Source organism: Notamacropus eugenii, chromosome 5, assembly GCF_028372415.1.
Source record: "Notamacropus eugenii isolate mMacEug1 chromosome 5, mMacEug1.pri_v2, whole genome shotgun sequence".
In the NCBI taxonomy this organism is placed as follows: domain Eukaryota; kingdom Metazoa; phylum Chordata; class Mammalia; order Diprotodontia; family Macropodidae; genus Notamacropus; species Notamacropus eugenii.
Genome location: NC_092876.1, coordinates 416,147,773 through 416,169,354, shown reverse-complemented (window position 1 = coordinate 416,169,354; position 21,582 = coordinate 416,147,773). Strand labels below are relative to the sequence as shown.

The following is a 21,582-nucleotide window of genomic DNA, read 5'->3' as shown; positions in this document are numbered from 1 at the left end:
TCAGGTCTGACGCTCTCTCCACTGTGCTTCCTAGCTGCCCTCATCTATAAAATGAAAGAATTGGTCTCTGAGGTTCCTTCCAGTTCTAAACAAAGATCAAGTGACTCTTCTGCCTGTTAGATCTTTCCTACACACACACCTCCATGGAGTTCTACTCTGATTCTCAGATAACATTAAAGTTATGAATATTCTCTTCCATCACACCCTGTAAGGACACAGGATCACCACATGTGAGAAAATAGGGTCCCAAGAAACACCATATCCTACCACCTCCTTATGCCATCACCATTCTCAGTCCAACTCCTTGAAAAAGTTTTTTGTAATCTCTTACTCCTTCTCACTCACTTCCCATCTTTTTACAAGCTTGCTTTAACTCCATCAATCAACTGAAACTATTCTCGCCAAAGTTAGCATTTTTCTCTTAATTGCTGTAACTGATGGTTTTTTCTCCTAATTCTTCCAAGCTATTTAAAGCATTTGATTCTGTTGATTATTTTCTCCCTGAGAGTCTTTTCTCTGAGTTTTTGTAATACTGCTCTCTCCTAGCTCACCTCCTTCCTGTCTGACTAGACTCCTTTGCTGGCTCATCATCTACAGCACACCCTCTTCTATGGATGCTCCCCAAGGTTCTGCCCTGAGCCCTCTGTTCTTCTTCCTGTGTGCTCCTTCTCTCGATAACCTCATTAGTTCCCATGCCCATCATCTGTATGCAGATAACACTCAAATCTCCAAATTCAACCTCAATCTCTTTTCCAAGGTTCAGTCCTATACCACAAATTGCCCACTGAACTCTTCAAATTGAATGTTCAAGAGACATCTTAAACCCAACATGTTTAACACTGAACTAATTATCTTTCTCCTTCATTTTTCACTCATTCTTCTGTCAAAAGCATCACATTCTTTCAACCTCTCAATTTTGTAGCCTCAGCATTATCCTGGATTCTTCACTCTTCTTCACCCACCCTGCATCCATCAGCTTCCAAATCTTCTTATTTCTGCTTTCATGATATGACTCGAATTCTACCCCTTTTCTCCTCTCACACAGCTACCACCTATGTTCAAACCTTCATCACTTTTGACCTAGAGTTTGCATAATCTACCAATGTTATCTTCATGTGAATAGCATTCTAGCATTCTAGCAAACAGTTATTCTAGCAAAACTTAGACTGGCTGTCTTGAAAGCAGTGGCCTATGTTGCTAAAAATCCTTAGAATCATATTTCTTCTCAGTTCAGGAAGAGAGGAAGCAATCTTGGCACTGGAATTTGAGGGAGGAGGGTTTTTTCTGATAAAGTGAGAATTTAAATCTTCTGGAGAAAAAAATGCTAATTATTATATTTGATTACTATCTGACACAGCCTTTTCTGGAGATGGCTTGGTAGAAAGCTTCAGAGAATACATTCAAATCAGATAATACGGAACCATATTAGCTCTGATATCTTACTTAGGTGAGAACATATCTCAATCAATCAATTGTTCAGAATGCCTTAGACTAAGTAGAAGTATCTGAAAGCTTTTGGATGAAGTAAACTAAATCCAGATAGGAAATTGCTCCAATAGGCTGGAAAATGTGGTCACAACTCTCAGAATTATAAAATAAACAAACAAGTTCAATAGAGGGAGAGATTCCAGAAATGGGAATTGTAGCATTTTGCCTTCCAAGGAGCAAAGGCATCAGAGAATGAGATCTTAAAGAAATTCATCGGCTTTGCCAACTGCTCAGGGCACTTCTCCATGGTGAGAGAAGTAACAAGAAAAGGTCAGCTTTTTATTTCAACCTCCAATGCCTGTCAATCCATACACATTTATACGTGTGTATATGTATATTTATATTGTATATAACATTTGTGTTTATATGTAATACACACATTCCATATGTTAGTTGTAAAGGTAGATATCAATGTAAAGTTAATTAGAAAGTGCAACCTTTCCCTAAATATTAAGGAATTTTCTGAACTTGGGGCTCAGAGGAATGGCGGTTTAACTCATGGTATTTTACCTAAAACACACTCCCTAAAACTGAAGAAGAAAACATGAACATTAGGAGCCATTATATTGCCCTCCAGGATTTAAATCATTGTAAATGATTTTTACATATTTTATTAATTTATTAACTTATTATTTATAAAATTATCTTACTTATTAGTTACTTATGCAGTATATATTTTATGTATACTCCAATTAAACAATTTCTTACATTAGAATGTGTGTTCATTGTGAGTGAGAATTGCTTCACGCTTTATATTTTTATTTCCATTGCCTAACATAATACCTGGCACATTGCCAGTGCTGAATAAATATTTGTTGATTGGATTATGTCTTAGGACCAATAAGGGATCAAGAAAGGGATAGAATGACTTCTTGGAGTGCATGGGATGATCGTTGTGATTCCTTCTTACTCTGAATTTCTGTGATTCTGTGAATAGCTTTAAATTTCCCAGTTGGGCCATCATAAGTAAAAGGTATGTTACTAAACTCTAGAATCAGTGTGAGAGAAATACATTTTGAGGTCCCATCCAGTACCTAATCACAGTTCTATCAGGGTTCATAAATTAACATAATATATAATTGAAATAGAATGGCAAAATCTATACTCAAATACACCTGGGATCTTATTATTTTGGCTCTTCCTTACAGTACTGCAAATCACAACCCATCTTCCTCTGCCTAACCTATACAATTTTTGTGTAAATCCTCTCCTAAACATCCATCCTGCTGGCCTCCTCTGCTTTCTTTAGATATCTCATGGATAATGGTGGAGAAAATGAGCTATCTAGTGGTTATTTCTCACTCTTCCCACATGACTGACCCATCCTTTTTGCCCGTACACTTATCTGATGATATACTTTATTTCAGTACTTCATAGCTCCTTATTTATTCTGTGTTGCAGCCTACTCACACCCACTCTGGGCCTCTGCATTTGCCTTCTTTGGTGATATCCATTTTCAATTCTTCAGACACTATAGAATTCTATGACTCACAGTCTTATGACACTACCACCAGAATATTGATATTAAAAATGAGTGGTTTTTTCTAGAAGATGTTTGGCATTTCTAAAGAAGCTTCACAATTTCCAATCCAAGCTTGTTTTCTTCCTCTGGTTTAATTTTGAGCCCAATTTGTCCATATGCAGTATCTATCCCAGATATATGCACTCATGAGTTACATCTATAGATTGTTCAACTAACTGCATGTCATAATTCTGAAAATAGGCATGGTCCGTGTCTTACCGTATCCTCAAAAATTTAGGTTAAAATTTTTTTCAATCTGCATTTTTCCCCCTGCATACATGGTTAGGCCAAACTTTTGTAGCCAATAGAAAAGAGCGACGGTAACAAAGTCCCCCAGATCTCCAATTTTGCTTCCACTTCTAACTTCTATATCCATCATCTAGAGGAGTGACTTCTGTGGAGAAGGTATCTCTCATTCCATCAACCACTACAACCAACTGTCACTTACAGGCAGGTAAACCCAAGAGAACTGGGCCTAGCAGCACTGCCCTAACTCCAGGGACTGCATCTTGACAACCCCCATAGTCCCTGGTCATGGAAACAACCTTATGAAGACATGACATGGCAACTGCCTCTGTAGATGTCATACACTCTACCTCCTCAGCAGCCATGGCTACTTAAGAGCTAGAACAGAAATTTCTCACCACCCAAGCCCTTGGCATTGTCCAACGTTTCAGCAGAGGTAGTTTAAACAATGAAAATTACACTAAAAAAAGAATCATTATTATCTGTTTTGCTGCAAAAGGGAGCAAGAAACCTCATGCACAGGGAGAAGAAAGGTTCAATACCCTCTTTGTTGCATGGCAGCTAGAAAATCTTCTTCCACCTGTCTTTCCACAATTCTTTCTCTATGGACTGACTATGCAGTTCCCTGGTTCCTTGTCATGATCCTAGAGCTCTCATGCTATCTCTGGATGATTCCACTTCCACAATGCAATGTTCCAAAGTACTATTCTCAGCTACTGCTTTCTCCCTCTGAAGTTTCTATGCACTACTTCTATATTGTTTCTGTGGTGCTATGTGCTGAAGTTTCCAGTCTCTGTCCTGCTGATATTTCTTGCCTAGTCAATTAATTTTCAGTTGTATTTTTTTTTATCTGTCTAGTGGTTCCACCTAACGGGTCAATGAAAGGGCCACCAGGCTGCTATAAGTTTTTATTTCTTGTGTCCTTTTACTTAAAGATAACCAGCCTTTACTCTTAGCTGATTCAAGGTGAGTGAAGTCCTTTTATCTCTTCCTTTCTTAGGATGCAGGTAACTTACCCTTCATACGGTTAGCGTCTCTGGGTAGAGGATAGAGAGGGATTTGAAGGGAAATCAAGGTGATGTCAAAGCAAAATAAATCAATTTTTAAAATTTAAATACATGAACAGAGTACAAGTGTACTGCATAGCTAAGTAGAAAATAAATTAGATTGATAAATAAGCAGCAAGGAAAAACAAACCGAAAACAACAAAAAAACTCTGAAGTAAACAATTTGCCCAACGAAGGGGGAAAAGCAGAAAGCTTTTCTCAGGAACTCATCCTTGTTGTTTTCATGTGTTAATCAAGTATTCTGCCAAATTTGTTTCACATAGTAGAAATGAATAAATGCTTTTCTAATTAACTGGGAATAAAAACAGATAAGAGGAGATAGTTACTGCTCTCAAGGGGCTTATACTGTTAGGAAGTGACAACACATAAAATCATAAAAGATGAAAGGACTAGGAAATCCCTAGGGCACAGGGACAGGGAGGGTGGCAAGGTCCAAGACTCTTTAAGTTCCATCTATAGTTCAGATAACAATGCTAGAGGCAGGGTAGACAATAAAGTCTAAAGAACCTTGGTTCTTAGAATGTCTGATGACATTCCATCTCACTGGAAGGAATAGTTGGTTAATTCCATCTCATCCAAGTCAAGCAGCCAAATGGATTAAGAAGTGGGTGGCTTGGCTAGAGAAGAGTTGAAATGAAGAGGGGCCCTCCTGCTTCCTTGCCACCCTACATGGCATATGCTATTTCATGATGATAGATAACTCCCAGTGATGAAATTCTCTCTGCCAGATTCTCTCTATTCATAGTCTTAGAGTTGTTTAAGGACATTGAGATGTAAGTGACAAGTGATTTGTCCTGGGTCACATACCCAGTAGGTTTCAGAAGCAGGACTTGCATCCAGGTAAGTTCCCTCTCCACTACTCCACACTGCCTCTCAAGCATTCTTACTTTCCCCACCCCCAATGAGGGGGATTAACCAAGCATTCCTGAAGGTCTCTTCCAGTACTCTTACTTGAGGAACAGATGCCATCTTGCCGCTATGGTTTCATTTCTTTGAGATATGAAGGCTCCTTGATCTTTGAGCTCCCTATAACATCACGTATATGTCTAGAAAGTGTTATTACTTAAGCCATTATCAGACAATACTTCACTTCATAGTTTAGGATTAGAAGGAAAGCAATAGAGGTGTTTGATGTGGGGGACTAGGAAAAGGAAAAAGAGCATTTTTTAAAAAGTGCCATATATAAGGGTAAGGAGAGTTCATACTTCTTGTGCTATTTATTACTTCTGGGTTCCTTTTTGGGGCATTTCTGGTGACCTATTATCATAGAAATCTTTTTTTTTTTTAATTTACTCATTCTTCAAGTCTTTTTTTTTTTTTTCATTCTTCAAGTCTTACATCCTAAACTGGGACCTTGTGTCTGAATCAGGCTCTGAGCACTTGTAGAGAGAAAAATGGGGCCTTGTTTGGTCCTGCTTTGTATTCTCTGGGATCTTGTTACTGCTTTCTCTGTGTATTGAGTATTGTGTTCTCCAGGGATCACAGGGGCCATGCCTGTCAAAGAGCAGCAAACTCATTGAGACTGATGTAGTGAACTGTCTAATCAATGCCCTCATGGACTTTCCAGGATCCAATACCAAATGTGGGATTAGACAGCACAGTTGTAGAGCTGTTGCTCCAGTAGACAGTTGCTGGACATAGCCCAGAAGCTAGCTGAAAGACTATACAAGTTCAGAGGGCATAGTTGCTGACCTGCATAAGAGACTTTTAGGCTAAGATCCTGAGCTAGGATTATAGCATTCTTTTCAAGCGCTAAAGTGATAGAGCTGCAGGCTCATCCCTATTCCACAGTGTTGGCCCTGGTTACTTGCCTAAGGTCTGAATTCATTATCTTGGGATCAAAAATTGACTCCTTAGATTTCCCAAACAGGCTAAACCAGATTGAGGATAATTGACAGACCTCAAACTTGTTGGGTTGGGGGATGTCAACCCCACGTGTGCAAAGACTTCCCCCTGGTGGAATGAGCACATGAGAACAATTTGTTTCCTTGAAGACAGCTGAAGTAGGCAATATGTAGTTTGGTCAGACATCAAAGATACCAAGGTCATCCACTGAATCCTGAGTCATCACCAATTGTCCTGACTTTTTTCTTGCCACTGTACTTCAATGAGTCAGGAGGAGAGAAGCTAATGACTTTGTGCAACTCTGCGTCACTTAAATCCAACTCACACACAAGTCAAGACACAATATCATTGATCCTCTTGGAAAATGAAGAACTAAGAATGAACTCAGTCTAGTATTCGTCTTACTTCTTTGACAGAGTCATTGTGGGGAGAGTTGAAATGTACAACTTCCCTCACTCCTTCATCTTAGCTGGATTTGTAATCTCGAATAATTATAGTTCAGTGGTCATCCTCTGAAAAGTTTGTGAGAGGTTGGCAACTGCTTTTTTCTAATGAGTTGGTGGGGAGAATTTGAGTTTAATTTATCTATGAGAAGTCTGTGTGAACAAAGTTTTTTAACTTCTATTTGAAAAGAGATTGAACTTTATTTTAGAGAAATTGAGTTTTAATTTTCTTCTATAAAAATTTTTTGAGTTTTTAACCATGAATTGTAAAGAGATTTAGCTGCTGCCTGTGTGTAGACTGTTTTCCTGCCATTTCTAGAGATTAGCTGTGAGGTAACAGGAAGAAAGAATTTATTCCATAAGGTGATTGAATTTACCTTTACGTTATCAATAAAAAGAGAGAATATTCTTCCTCTTTATGAAAGGCTTTGGCTGCTCTCTGGAAAGTCTAAATGGTGAGACTGTATTTCAGAAGTGGTCAAGAATAATAGTAATTCTTCACGGTGACCTGAGATGAGATCTATCTCACAGCTAAATATTATAAATAATTGTTTATGTCTTTGTATGGTTGAATGCCTTATTAATAAATTGTATAATTATTAAGTTTGAATTTTATTTAGGCCTAAGAGATTAGGGCCAGCTAGGTGAAGCAGTAAATAGAGTGCCAGGCCTGGTGTCAGCAAGACTCATCTTCCTGAGTTCAAGTGTGTTCTCAAGACACTGGCTGCAGAACCCTGGGCAAGTCAGTTTACCCTGTTTGTCTCTGTTCCACATCTATAAAATAAGATGGAGAACAAAATGGCAAACCATTCCAATATCTTTGCAAACAAAACCCCAAATGGGGTCACAGAGAGTCATATATGGCTGAAATAACTAAACAAGAGTTGAGAGATTTTGCTAGATACAGAGAACTAAGCATCTGTTTCTATGAAAAGAGTTTTCTCTAGTTAGCAAAATAAGCTAAATACTCAGTTACCTGAAGTGGAGACTCAGAGCTAACTGATTAATGAGAAAGAGTTTGCATTTTTATTGATTAAGAGATATTCACATATACTCCTGGATCACCTTAGAACCTGGGATGATAACAAGTCAAGTCAAATAAAAGCCCTGTGGTGCATTTGAGCATGGTTAGTTCTAAAATTGCTACACTTGTTTTACTGTTCAATTATGAGTTTAATGAATGAATATCATCATAGTTATTATTTTTAAAGTATTTAGAATTCAGCCACAGAAGAGATCCAGAACTTCCAAAACAACTTATTTCTCAATCTGTTGAATTTTAACTGGCTCTAAATTCATATCTCTTATACTCAACCTAAGATAAGAGTTTATGAGTCAATAAAATAGGAACTATGTTCTCTTTTACAGCACTCCTTACAAAGTTAGACCGGTGGCCATCAAACAATTCTCTGGTAAGATCTTATTTTCATTTTTTGAAAGGGCTTGAATAATCTCCCACTATTGCATATGTTCTTTCGGATAAGTATTCAGATATAGACACATGCCTATGGAACTTTTTGATATGTAAAATATATAAAAATATTCTACAGACAAATCAACAACCAACACTGACAAATAGCAGGATTTGGTCAAAAGATGATTTAACCTGTGAGCGTTTAGATATGTTGATGATGAATTTGTAAATGAAGATCTTAAATTAGCTGTTATTTTATTTACTTAGGTTTTATGTGTCCATGATTCCATTGGTGTAGATAATTCTTCCAAAAGAAATGGAAGCCTTTCTAAGCCTTATCACTCTATGTGATCTTTGTACATATTTTCACATAACCCCTATATGAAGTTTACATCCACTGCCACTAAAGCCTTCCTCGTGTTCGTTTAGTGTCTCAGATATACAGATCTAGCACTTGGATTGGTCATCTTTTGTCTCTCATTTTCACAACATGAATGAAATCAATCAACAAAAAAGTATTGAGCACTTAATGAAATACTTACTACTGTGCTAGCATCCAGAGATTCAAAGACAAAAGAGGAACAGTCCCTGCCCTAAAGGAGTTTACAATCTTGTACATGTACAAGATATATATTTCACATTTTAAATAACCTTGAAGAGAAAGACACTAGTAGATAAGGGGATAATAAAAGGTCTCATGCAGGAAGTGGTTCTTAAGCTGAGTCTTAAAGAAAGCTGGGAGTTCTAAGCACTCTAAGTCTGAGGGAAATCCAATGCCAAAGCACAGAAATAAGAAATGTAGATTAAATTGGAAAGGATAACAGGTCTTGCTTTGGAAGAGATGTGTAAGTAGACTGAAGAGGTAGAAAGGGGTCAGGTTTAAAAAAGATTTAAATGATAGAGGAGGCTGTCTGAGCTTATAATATAGCAGACACTTTGCTAAACCCTGGGAACACAAATTCAAAAGAGCAGTCCTTGCCCTCAGGAAACTTATTCAGGGGTGTACTGGTGCCAGTTCATATCAACTTGCTAAAGTTAATTATTAGATTTTTCAATCTGAGCATTTATATGTTGGAAACTGGAAAATACTACAAATCAGGACTTGATTTATTGAATCCAATAATAATGGACTTCCTTACTAAATTGTGGGAAAGCAAGTGTCAATAGATTAGTCCAGACTATGCCTAGAACCAGCTGAAGGTTTCCCCATTCATAACAATCTCCAAAACTTGAACAAGTAGTATGGACCTTAGATTTTCTTAAGGTTGATTTTCCATCCCTTTTCCCTCATATGGGCACCTATCTGATCTAGGGCTTCTGCCACCATAGCCTCATCTGGCTTGACCAATATTATGTCATCAAAATAATGGTGTAATTCAATGCCTTCAGAAAGAAAAGCTTGTTTCATGTCTCTGCCTATTATGATATGAAGGAGAGGTCAAGTAACCGAGAGGAAGAATGGTGAAGATACACTGTACTCCTTCCCAGGTAAAATCAAACTGCTTCAAACTAGTCTCAGCCACAGGAAAATAGAAAACAGCATTGATGAGGTCAATAACCCTCACATTCTCCCCGACTCCCCTCATCTCAACCCTGACCCAAACCCCAAGCTTAAACTAGCTGTTGTGCAACAGTGGTGAGGTCAGATGAGTGTGAGGGTTTTGTTCAGCTCTCTATAGTCCACTGTAAACTGTCAGGCATGATCTTCCTTCCCTCAGGAGCAACATGGGGTTGTGGTAAGGTGAGATGACATAATAAAGTATTCCAACTTTCTTCATCTCCATCACTAGAGAAGAAATTTATTTTACCCTGGATATTCTTTGGTGTTAACAACAATTCAAGTGACTAAGGATTTTCACTTGACTCTACCCACAATGATATGCATAGAGGCTGCTGAAAGGGCTCACATATATTCTGACTTTTCAAAACATGATAGACTGTCACAGAATTTCCCTATACAGTTTTGCTAGCATCCACATTGACTTGCAATCAATTGCTTTCTTATCAACCCCATATTTGAGAAGTCACTCCTGTGGTAGAGGGTATCGCTCTCTAGGTGGTGCAGTGTATAGAGTATCAAGCCTAGAGGACTCCTCTTCCTGAGTTCAAATCTGACCTCAGACACTTACTGGTTGTATGACCGTGGGCAAGTCACTTAACCTTGTTTACCTCAGTTTCCTCAACTGTAAAATGAACTGAAGAAGGAAATAGCAAAACATTCCAGTAAGTTGGCCAAGAAAACCACAAATGCGGATCACTAAGAAGCAGACACAACTAAAATGATTCAACAACAATCATTATCTTCTACCCATCTACCCAGTGGTGGGCTCTATGACTTTCCCTCCATTATCAATGTGCCTAGTCACATTGACAGCAGCATTTTCCCATGCCACTGCTGTCTCAACATCTGGCTCAGATTTCACCAGTTGAAGTCTGAAGCCATTCTGATGGGACTTTACCTAGAAGGTGGCATCTAATTATCCCTGAGGCCATCTATAGCAAGCAGGTTGTAGGGGAACCCACATAAATCCAAATTATCAACTTTTTCACCACCAGTGGGAGTTCCTGAGTCTCTTCCTCACTTCCACTCTCATTCCCTTGACTCATGGTTCCAATCTCCATGGAAAGCAGTGGAACTGGAACCTCTGCAACAGAGACCATGTGGTGGATTCCTAGCTGTGACCTGTCACCAACTCCATTATTTACCTTTCACCTTTCATTGCACAGTCCCTAAAGCTGAGATCTCTATTTTTATTTGCCAAAAGAGCTGGGCCATTTCAATTTTTGGTCTTAAGATATTGTGGTCTAACTTCTGCAGGATGGTCAGTAACAATGAGGAAATGTTGGATGTCACATTTCTTTATCCTCCCAGACAATCTCCAGCCCACACTGATCTAACTGCTCCATGTGAATGGGAGCCTGCTCCCTATCCCAGAGAGAGGATTGGGCACATATAACAAGAGAGACTCTTGCAACAGGATGCCATGTAGCATTCTGCCATCTAATCACCCAAACCTCCTTATTTGCTACTCTCTTGCCCCCACTTAACTACTATATGAGCCATGAGGCCATCTCATCTCATCCCAGTTTCTGTCTATGACAAATGTTGGAAGTGAACCTAATGTTAGTTCACTGTTGGGTCCTATTAGCTCAATTCTGGGATGAAATAAGCCACTGGACAGTCATTGAACATAACAAAAGGATAAAGTTTATTTTGTCCTGACATAGCAAGGATATGAAAAAGGATACAGTGACACCTGGTTTCTCTGGACACAACTTCCCCTTCCCCCACCTTGTCTCCATAGAAACTCATCTGATCAGCAGAGCAAAGTCTAGTGACTGACTCACCTGGTTTCCAGGCATTTGCCCAGTTAAACGAGCCCCAATTCCACATGAGTAGGACTTGTTATGCCCTCACATGATCAGGAAGCTTTATCAAGAGAGGCAGGGGCCATTCAAGTCCCAGGAAAAGTTTGGTTGGCTTTTAGGGAAAACTAATCCCAGTTTTAGGGAAGAGGATGGAGAAGAACCCTGGTCCTGTGATGTCAAGTTAATAGAATCCCTGAAAATTTGAGTGGACCAAATAAAAGTTAAAGACTCTTTAAGATAATAAAAAAATTAACAAAGTGATAAAGAAAGTGTAAAGTATTTCTTGTCATAAACAACTAACCTGAGGGAAAAAACAAAATTGTAAAACAGATAAAGGAAAGAATTTGAGAATCATTGGTTTACTTGAAATCCATGACCAAATATAAGTCTAAGTATCATATTTTGAGAAGTTACAGGAGGAAAACCACCCTGACATATTAGAATAAGCAGGCAAAGTGAAAATAGAAAGTTATCTCCTGAAGCCACAAAATAAAAACTCACAGCAACATGATAACCAAAGCAAAGTTCTTCCAGGTCAAAAGAAAAATAAATCAGGAAGCCAGAAAGAATGAGTTCAAGAACTGAAGAACTGGTTCAGATCACATAGGATTTAGCAGTATTCCTGATGAAAAGACCAGAGCTAAAGAGAAACTGAATACAAATATAGGAATCAAGAAAAATATAAAAAGATAAAATATACATGAGCAATGAGAAACTACTTTGTAAGGGTGAACTACCTACATTTTAATTATGTTTGTCTCTTCAGAATCCTAATGTCTCCGGGGTATCATAGAAAGAATCAAGTAAAACAGAGGTTCTAAGAATAGTTTTATTGTGTTTTAATAACCTTAAAAGAAAAAATGGAAGGAAGGGAAAAATATTACACACCTGGGGGAGCTAAGGGAAGAAAAATGGGAGAACATTTCAGAAGCAATGGTAGTAATTATTCGATAACCACACCCATAGAAGGTCAAAGTGAGAAGGGAGAATGTGCATCCAAATAAGATAGATGACAAAATGACCTGGCTGGATGGCTCATTTGGTTGTGATGCATGGTCTAATGCAGCTAGCTATAATAGGTTTGATAAGCTTGAACCAACTAGATCATCAGTCAAGATGGTTCAGCTCCAGAACAAGAGTTTCAAAGTAGAGTGAATTAACTTCCCTAAGGACTGGAGGCATGGATTATGAAGGTCGAGTGGAATATGCTAGTCCAAATGAGAAAGCAGCGCAGCTATTAGCCAGGCAGATAGAAAGATGGCCTAGGTGGACAGCTGGTGGGAAATGACTCTCCTGACTCCTAATCAAATATATTCTCTTGTTCTGTTGAAGCAGAGAATCCTGAGATATTCAGAACACTGGGAAGATTCAGTATCCCTTCAGTGGTCCACAATCTTTAGCTCTCATATAAGAATGTGTCTTTGGAACTAATGGCGTTGCCTTACTTAGCTATAGCAGCAAAAACTGGGACATTGGGCATATTTGTGACAAAGAAGAGATCCTGTGGTCTTGGTAGGTTTGGAAGATTCTAGGGCAACAAATTCAAGTCTTCAAAGGCTTTGTTTCTGTAGCCAGGGTCATTGATGGAGTCAAGTACCCTCTCATACATCATTTGCCATTGGGAAGTAATGACAAATGTCCACTAGTCAAATTTGGTGTTGTACCATTTTAGCAATGTGAGTAGGATTAGGTGATAAGCAGGAGTGCTTCTATTTTGCCCCTTTTGTCCCTTGTTGACTTATTATCGAGATGGGCTCCCTTATATAAATTCTTCTTCTTTGCCAAAGGAAATTGTATCAAATAATCTTTAATTCTACCTTTTGTAACTCTAATCAGAGACAGTCCTGGCAAAAAAAAATTTTTTTAGAAAAATCTGCATATGCTCCTCCATAATTTTTATCTTATTCTCCTAAAAGAACATTCAAATAGGCCTGTGGTTAACATTGTGTACAGACAATATAAACAACAAAAAACAAACACATTTTTCTGTGACAGACAAGAGGCTTCAAACTTCCATAAAGGAGCATGAGGGGAGAAATGAGATACAGGATTACCACCTTGTAATCTTTCATCTGGGGAAATTTCAGCAGTACAGTTTCTATCCTTAGGTGCTTCATGACTTTTCTGCCAAAGCCAGCCTCTCTTCATGAATCCTGCTACTTTCTTTGTGTTGGTTATTCCATCTGTGCTTCTGTTACTTTATATTTTACTTTTACCAATTCCCTGTGGATTCGTTGTGGCTCCTTTTTCAATTTCTCTTTGAGTCTGTCTCTTGGATACAGTGAACTGACTTTTAAAGGTCACCCAGAGCCTTTATCCTATCACTTGTTTCCTTTCTGATTCACTCAAGGGACTAATTAGGATCTCATAAAGGAAGACCTGGCAATCCCACATTTTTACTGTTAGTTTACCACTCTGTTATTATGAACTTTTTCTGTGATTAGATCTGTGAAAAGACCAGCTTCCTCATTTTATATATCTCATTCAGTACTTTTTGAGCTTCTTGTCAACAAGAAAAAGATTTAGGAATGGGGAAAATGGGATGTGTGCAGATAATCAGATCCAGAGCCTGATCCTGAGCTTAAGAGACTATTTGAATAGATAGATTCATGACCGGGTAAGCCCTCAAGACTAGGAACACACCAGGAACTACTGTCTGTCATAAGGTGAAATAACCAATCCAAATTTCGTAACATCCAAACAAATTTTTATTCACATGCCAATTTTTATTTCTCTACCCTTTCTGTTTCAATAGAATTTAAATCTCCCAGTTTCTGTTAAAAATCTTCTTACATTTACCTTATGTAGCATCTTTCCTGAATGAGGCATTTTCCCAGAAAGTTTTGATCATCTACCAGAATTTATTTCTCAATGATTAGCCTACTCCCGCCTCATACTTTCCCCATTCCAGTGACTCTGAAACCTCAACTGTGACTGTATGAACCTCATTCCATATCCTCCACTGCCTAGTCCCTTACTTCCATTCCCCTTTACCAGACTCCTATAGCATCCAATTTCAGATCTACCAGTACCATCTACTGTGCTCTTCAAGATGCCTATTTCATAGTCAAGAAATCTGCTTTCCTCTTAAGCCTCTTTCTTTCTAATCAGGTAGTCAATAAACACTAAGTACCTACTTTGTGTCAGGCACAGTTCTAAGCACTGGGGATTTGCAAAGGGGTAAAAGACAATCCTTGCCCTTAAGGAGCTCACAATCTAACGGGAGACAGCAAGCAAACAAATATGTACAAACAAGCTATATTTAGGATAAACAGGAAATAATTAACAGCAAAAGACACTAGAATTAAGAGTGACTAGGAAAGGCTCCCTGGAGAAGGTAGGATTTTAGATGTAACTAAAGAAGTTAGCCAGGGGGGAATAAGAAGGAAGAGCGTTGCAGGGGTGGGGGATAGCTGGAGAAAACATCCAGAGCCAAGATATAGAGTTTTATTTGAGGAATGGCCAGAAGACCATTGGATGAAAGAGTGTGTGGTGGAGAAGGGTATAAGAAGACTAATAAGGCAGGAGACTAGGTCCTGAAGGGCTTTAAATGCCAAATAGGGGATTTTCTATTTGATCCTGGAAATAACAGGGAGCCACTAGTGTTTATTGAAGGGAATGGTGTTGTTGATATGGTCAGACATGTACTTTAAGAAAATTACTTGATGACTAAATGAAGATGGATTGGAGTAGGGAAAGACTTGAGGCAAGCAGACCAACTTACAATCTATTACAACAATTTAAGCATGAGATGATGAGGATTTGTACCAGAGTTATCAGTGTCTCTCAAAAGGGCATATTTGAGAGATACTGCAAGGTAAAATCTATAGATCTTGGCAACAGATTAAATATGGGATTGAGAGATAATCCAGGATAACATCTGGGTTGTGAGCCTGAGGGCCTGGGAGGGTGATGTTGCCCTCTGTAGTAATGGAGAATTTAAGTTGGGGAAAGATTTAATGGGAGAGTATGAATTTAATTTGGGTATACTAATTATAAGATATCTACGGGACAGCCAGATGTCTGCAAGGCAGTTGGAAATGTGAGACTGGAGGTCAGCTTAGACATTGTGGCAGGATAGGTAAATTTGCAAATCATCAGCATAGAGATGGTATCTAAATCTATGAGAGCCGATGGCATCATCGCAAGAAGAGGTTTTAGGACAGAACTTTCCAGGACACTCACATTCAGAGGATATGATCTGGATGGGGATCCAGCAAAGGAAATGGAGGAATGGTCTGACATATAGGAGAATCAGGAGAAAGTGGTGTCCTGAAAACTTAGAGAAAAAAAAATATTGAGCTAGAAGACTGCAGACAGGTCTAGGAAAATGGGGATTGAGAAAAAGCCATTGGAGTTGGCAATTAAGAGATCCTCAGTAACTTTGGAAAGAATAGTTTCTATAGAATGATGGAGTCAAAAGTTAGACCACTTTTCAAGGAGTTCAGCCACAAAGAGCAGAAAAGATAGAGGACAATAGTGACCATCTTCTACTACCTGACACCGAGATCACAATGAGGATGATGAACAGCATGAAATGATGTAAGATAGAAGAAAAGAAGGAATGATAAAAGATTGTTATCGGATAAGTAAACTTCAGAGTACCCCTCTAATGGCACTGAATGCCCTTTCCAGCAATGGTTCCATTTTCATAACTTTCATATCCCCTCCTCATTCACTAGTTGCGGTAAGAGAGTTGGAATACTCTTTGTCTCCATTGCTACTTCTAGATTCTCCCTCTATTGCCATCACTTAGTAACCTTCCCTCCTTTAACATTCACTCAATTCATATTTAGCATCCAATCAAGATTCCATTAACTATTCCTAACAACCTCCAAGACTCTCTCCTTTCCTTAGTGAGTTCAGTGCCTGGCTTTTGTTCTTTCTTTCCCAAATCCTGCCCTCATAACAGAGACTGCAACTTAAGTATTTATAGTCTCTCAAACACCCTAGCTTCCCAGTTTCTTAATTTGTTCATTTCCTATGATCTGTGGTAAGTGGGATAGTGAATCAGTTAGGGAGAAGTAAAAGAACTGTGAAGGCCCAGATGAGGTGATACAGAATATGTGTCTGTGGACCTAGTCAGTGAAGTTCTGTGTCTTTTCTCCAATTTTATTTAGCAGCACGTGAGTAAGAGTGAAGACAGTTATGTATGGGAGTAATCCAACTTTGAAGTTTAGAATGGGACAAAGTGGCAAGAGACTTGAGAAATTAGTGCCAAGCTGAACCGGTTCAATAAGGGATCAAGATGTGGAAAGGAGGAGAACGTAACAAGTTCTGATGAATGGTCTGGGAAAGAAGAGAGGGAGGAGGGGTAAAAGATCACAATGAGGATGATGAACAGTGTTAAAGGTTCTAAAACTGAGGAAAAGGAGGAATGATAAATGGTTATTATCAGATAAAGTATTTCATTGTACATAAACACGGAAGTGGCACACTTATGAGTAATCAAAAGATAAAAGCTATGTCTGTTGTGTGTAGCTAAGCTCTGTGTGTAAACTGGGTGATCCTTAAAAGAGGAGATATTACTGAGTGATGGACGTAGAGGGAAAACCTGGAAGTAGCAGTGGGGAACAAGAAGTATCACAGCTCCCCCACCTCAACTACTTAGTCAGGAGCATGAATAACATCCAGGGCAAGAAAGGGTGGCCAGACAAGCTATGTCAATAGGAGGGTGGAAGGTTTCAGGAAATGTAAGAAGGTGAAAGAAGCAGTAAAGGAAAATGTTCAGGATGAAAGCCACTAAAAAAAAAAAAAACACTATAGAACAAGTGTTCCAGAAAACACAGTATAAGGGGTAGGTATGATTACAATTGGGTATTTGAGGAGGGGTTGGATTGAGGAGGGATGGGAATAAGAGAGTGAGAAGCATAAGACAAGAATTGAAGTTTGAGTAATCATTGCTGGGGCAGTCACTAAGATGGAGAGGGTATGACTGGGTAGGAATCTGTAAATCATTGAGGAAGAAGATAGATTATCAACAGCCCTAAGAGTAGAGCCTAAGGGTGGAGACCTTTCAGGGTATCAAACAGCAGTGTACAACTGAAAGAGAGTAAAGGTGGGGAAAAGTACCCACATAGGGACAAGCTCCAGCAGACAACTGTGAAATAGAATGCTTTCTTCCTTTCTGAGGAAGCACAAGGAATGAAATTTCCCTCTTTCCCTAACAGGTCCAGCAATCTAGTTAAGGAAACATGATGTAATGGCCACGTTCCCAAGAGAGTCCAGGCTAGGGAACTATATTTATAGTATCAGAAGCTATAATGATAGTCACCAAAAGCCATTGAAAACCAAAGAGTTCTTTACTCATTCATTCACACACAAGTCTCAGTAAAATAGAATCTGTCTTTGGAGATTAAGCCCATCCAGTTAACCCAATCAAAGTACAATGATAGATCTTAAGTCAAACAAAATGCAAAAGTTATCTCTTTCAAATCATCAAGATACAATACTGCCCAATTTATGTTAGGTGGACTTTTCCTACTAGTTTCTAAATTAGATGGACTTTCCCCAAGGGCAGTTTGTTGATTACTATAAATCATACTGGTTCCAAAAAGGCAAGTCTTTGTCTTTTTCTATAAATGAAAAAAAAAGTCTTCTCATTCCCTAAATTCAATTTCTTCCTAATGTTTTGAAGGTGTTGGATGAATTCATCAACTAGCCACAGACCAAAAAAAATATTTTACTGCCATTTATTCACTAAGAGTGAAGGAGACACTGGAAAATCATTTCATAATAATGTGTGCCCCACATAAATGTCAAAGCATCTTTTATAGTATTCAGTTGCATAAGCAATTCAAAAGGGAGTGTTCAGGAGACTTTTAGAGATAACAGAAGAAGATAAACATTGTCCCATGAGGAAAAACAGGAAACTAGTGGGATAGAAAACTGGAACTGTGGTTCAAGTTCCAAGCTTGATTTCACAAACCGGCAGGGTACATGATGTGCTTGCTTCAAGAAAATGGCATCAGGAAGTTCCAGATGGAGATGAAATCAATTTTTCTTATCACAAAGGCAAACTGAGATCTGAGGAAATCCTCTAGCAGAACTTAAAGGAAACTTAAATGACCAAACTGGAAGGCCCCAGGGCCAACACAATTGGTAAGCCTGAAGATTACTATTTTACAAAAAAAGGAGAATTCATTTTCACCCACCAACTTACTGCAGTTCTCTTCAGGATATAGTGCTTAATGACACAGAGCACATTCACATTGACCTCATCTTGCCAAAAAAATCACAGGCATTTTACTCACTAATTCCCCAGGGACAATGGGAAAAACCACCTAAAGCACCAAGATGCTGTCCCAGAAGAAAGGAGGGTGCCTAGGATTCACCTTCTTCTTCATCATACAATCCCCTTTCAAGGAGGTCATCTGTGGTTCCAATTGCACACAACTGTTGACAAATGTCATGAGTCTGTCCTGATTCAGACCAGTCCCTTGGTAGTTTAGGTCTGAAATTAGAGTAGAGCAAAACACTCAGAATCCACTTAACAGTTAACAAATATAAGTTTACTTAACTATTACAGGTGAAAGACATTTAGAACAGGTAAGGGATGGTCATTGTTGGGGAATTCTCAACTGGGATTCCTAAAGAACCCAGAGAAAAACCTCACTCAACAAATCTACTTGACTAGAGGTCAAATAAATTGAAAGGAAAAGAAATTTATTAGTGTACTAAGGGAGACTTCCTGTTGGTAACAGCAACCTTCCCTCCCACCCCTGCCCCAATTTACATATTTGGTTTATATAGCTCTTCTAGAGTACAATGACCAGCATTCTGCTATATTAAACTGGATCAGTTATTCTCCTACACAAGGAAAGCTGATTAACAGACTTACGGGAATGGGAAGCTCAATAGTTTATTGCACAACCTACTTACCCTATCAAACAGTGTGGCTAGGAATCTTTTCCCAGAGAAAAGAATAAAGTCATTTTGGTCACACAAAATTGTGCCTTTTATTCCTCCGTGTCCTCCAGGTTAAAGCACTGATTCAGCTGTATAATTTTCACTGTTATTCATGTTATTGATCTGCTGTCACAAACTCAAGGAAGGAATAACAACTCCTTGTGGCCTGGATGTTTTGTACCGAATATCTTTTAAAGAACAACTAGCCTAGCTTACAGTGGTTCAGGGAAGTTTAGAATATTGCTCCCGCCATGCCAGGAGAAACAGGAAATTTGCACAGCTGACTCAAATGCAACCATAATGGACTGTATTGTCCATCTCACATTATTACTCAAAACATCTTAGATAATAAGAATGTCTTAACATAAATAATTGGTATAAAATATTATGGCACTTTATAGTCATGCTTCTAAAATAATTGTGACATGGGAAGAAAAAGTGTTTTTGAAGAAAGCAATTTTTACAGAGAAAGAAGAACTGAGTGGAAAATCGTACTTTAATTTGCATAGTCCATGTGCTGAGGCAGCATATTGTAATAACTAGAAGATTAACCTTGGAGTCATAAAGATTTGGGTTCAAGTCCTGCCTCTATACACACTACTCATGTGATTCTGCCCACTCCTATCATGTTCTCTCCAAAGCCATCTTCACTGCAATTCTTCTGAGATTATAGTTTTTCACATCTTGTAGCCATATAACTTCACTGGAACAGTAGTGTCATTATAAAGAAAGTTCTTTGTTTCAAGGAGGAGCTTACAACCAATAAAATTACTTTGCAAATTGTTAGAGGTATTCAATCCAGCCTACTACCCTGTTCAATTCAGAGCCCATCTTATTCTCTCTTTACAGTGTTTAAGATAAATAAATACATTGGTAGAAATAGATAATAAATGGATAGATAGATGATGGACAGGCAGACAGATAGATAGATAGATAGGTAGATAGATAGATAGATAGATAGATAGATAGATAGATAGATAGATAGATAGATAGATATATAGATGAGAGAAACAGAGATACTCATGGAAAATTACTCTAGGTTGTCCATCCAGCTGAATATCAATAATTTTTTTCTTCAAGTATTGTCAGGTCAAACTCTTTTGAGTGGTTATGAATCTCATCCAAAAGACTCTGAAATGTTCCAGGGTTTAAATGAATCCATTCAATGTCATCCATAAACAGGAACATTATATATAGAGAATATTTTCAGTTTTGATTTTATAGGGAATCTCTTTATGACTCATTTGACATTATTAAGCAGAGGTGTAACATAGTGCATGTTTCAAACTGACTTACTGTTACATATGCTAACACCAATTAGACTTTCATCTCTCAATCCATGTAATCAAACTTCATTAGTCAATACATGCAAAAAAATATGAACATCAATCCCTCTAGAAGCAAAACACCAACCTGATACACAGAGGTCAGTCAATCAGTCCAACTAGTATTAAGCAACTACCGTTTGCCAGGTACGTGCCAAGGTCTGGAAATACAAAGAAAGATAAAAGAAAAGTAGTTCCTACTATCAAAACGTTCACAGTCTAATGGGGAGATGACATGTCACAACTATGTGCAAACAAGATGCAGATAGGAAAAACTGGGAGTTAAGAGGGAAATCACCAAGATTAAAGAGAGCTGGGAAAGGCATTTTGGGACTTGAACTGAGGTGGGACTTTTGTTGAGACTCAAAGGAAGCCAGAAAACATGGGAGGTAGAGATGAGGAGGCAAAGCATTGTAGACATGAGGTACAGCCAATAAAAATGCTCAGAATTGGGAGATGGAGTATTGTGTTTGAAGAAAAACAAGGAAACTAGCATCACTGCATCAAAGAGTATGTGGAGGGAAATAAAGTGTGTAAGATGACTGAAAAGGTAGGAAAGGGACAGATTATGGAAGAATTTGAAAGCCAAATAGGATTTTATATTTGATCTTATAAGTAACAAGTGAGCCACTGAAGTTTGTTGAGTAGAGGGGATGATGTCAAATGCATTTAAGGAGATCAATTTGACAGCTGGTTGGAGAATGAGTTGGAGTGTGAAGAAACTTGAACCAGGGAGACCAATCAGCAGGTTACTGTAATAGTTGAGGTGTAATTTGATGAAGGAGAGCACCCGATAGGTGGTGGTGTCAGAGGAAAAGTGTGGAGGGCATGAGAGAAATGTTATGAAAATAAAATCATTGGTACTTGACCACTAATTGAATATGAAATGTGAAAGATAGTGAAGAGTCACATATGACACCTAGGTTTATAATCCTGGATGATGGGGAGAACTCTC

General features: G+C 38.4%; 1 protein-coding gene across 5 annotated transcripts in view; it reads left to right on the top strand.

Annotated features, from left to right (window-relative positions):
- Window positions 1-21,582, top strand: part of PDE9A (phosphodiesterase 9A) — a 169,770-nt gene that overhangs the window by 33,255 nt on the left and 114,933 nt on the right. For 3 of the 5 annotated variants that reach the window (XM_072614866.1, XM_072614868.1, XM_072614869.1), the window contains one exon: window positions 7,980-8,023. In XM_072614866.1, the coding sequence (XP_072470967.1) occupies window positions 7,980-8,023 (44 nt within the window). Of the gene's footprint in view, window positions 1-4,891; window positions 5,164-7,979; window positions 8,024-21,582 lie in introns of those variants that run through there. The other 2 variants (XM_072614871.1, XM_072614872.1) reach the window with 1 other exon arrangement.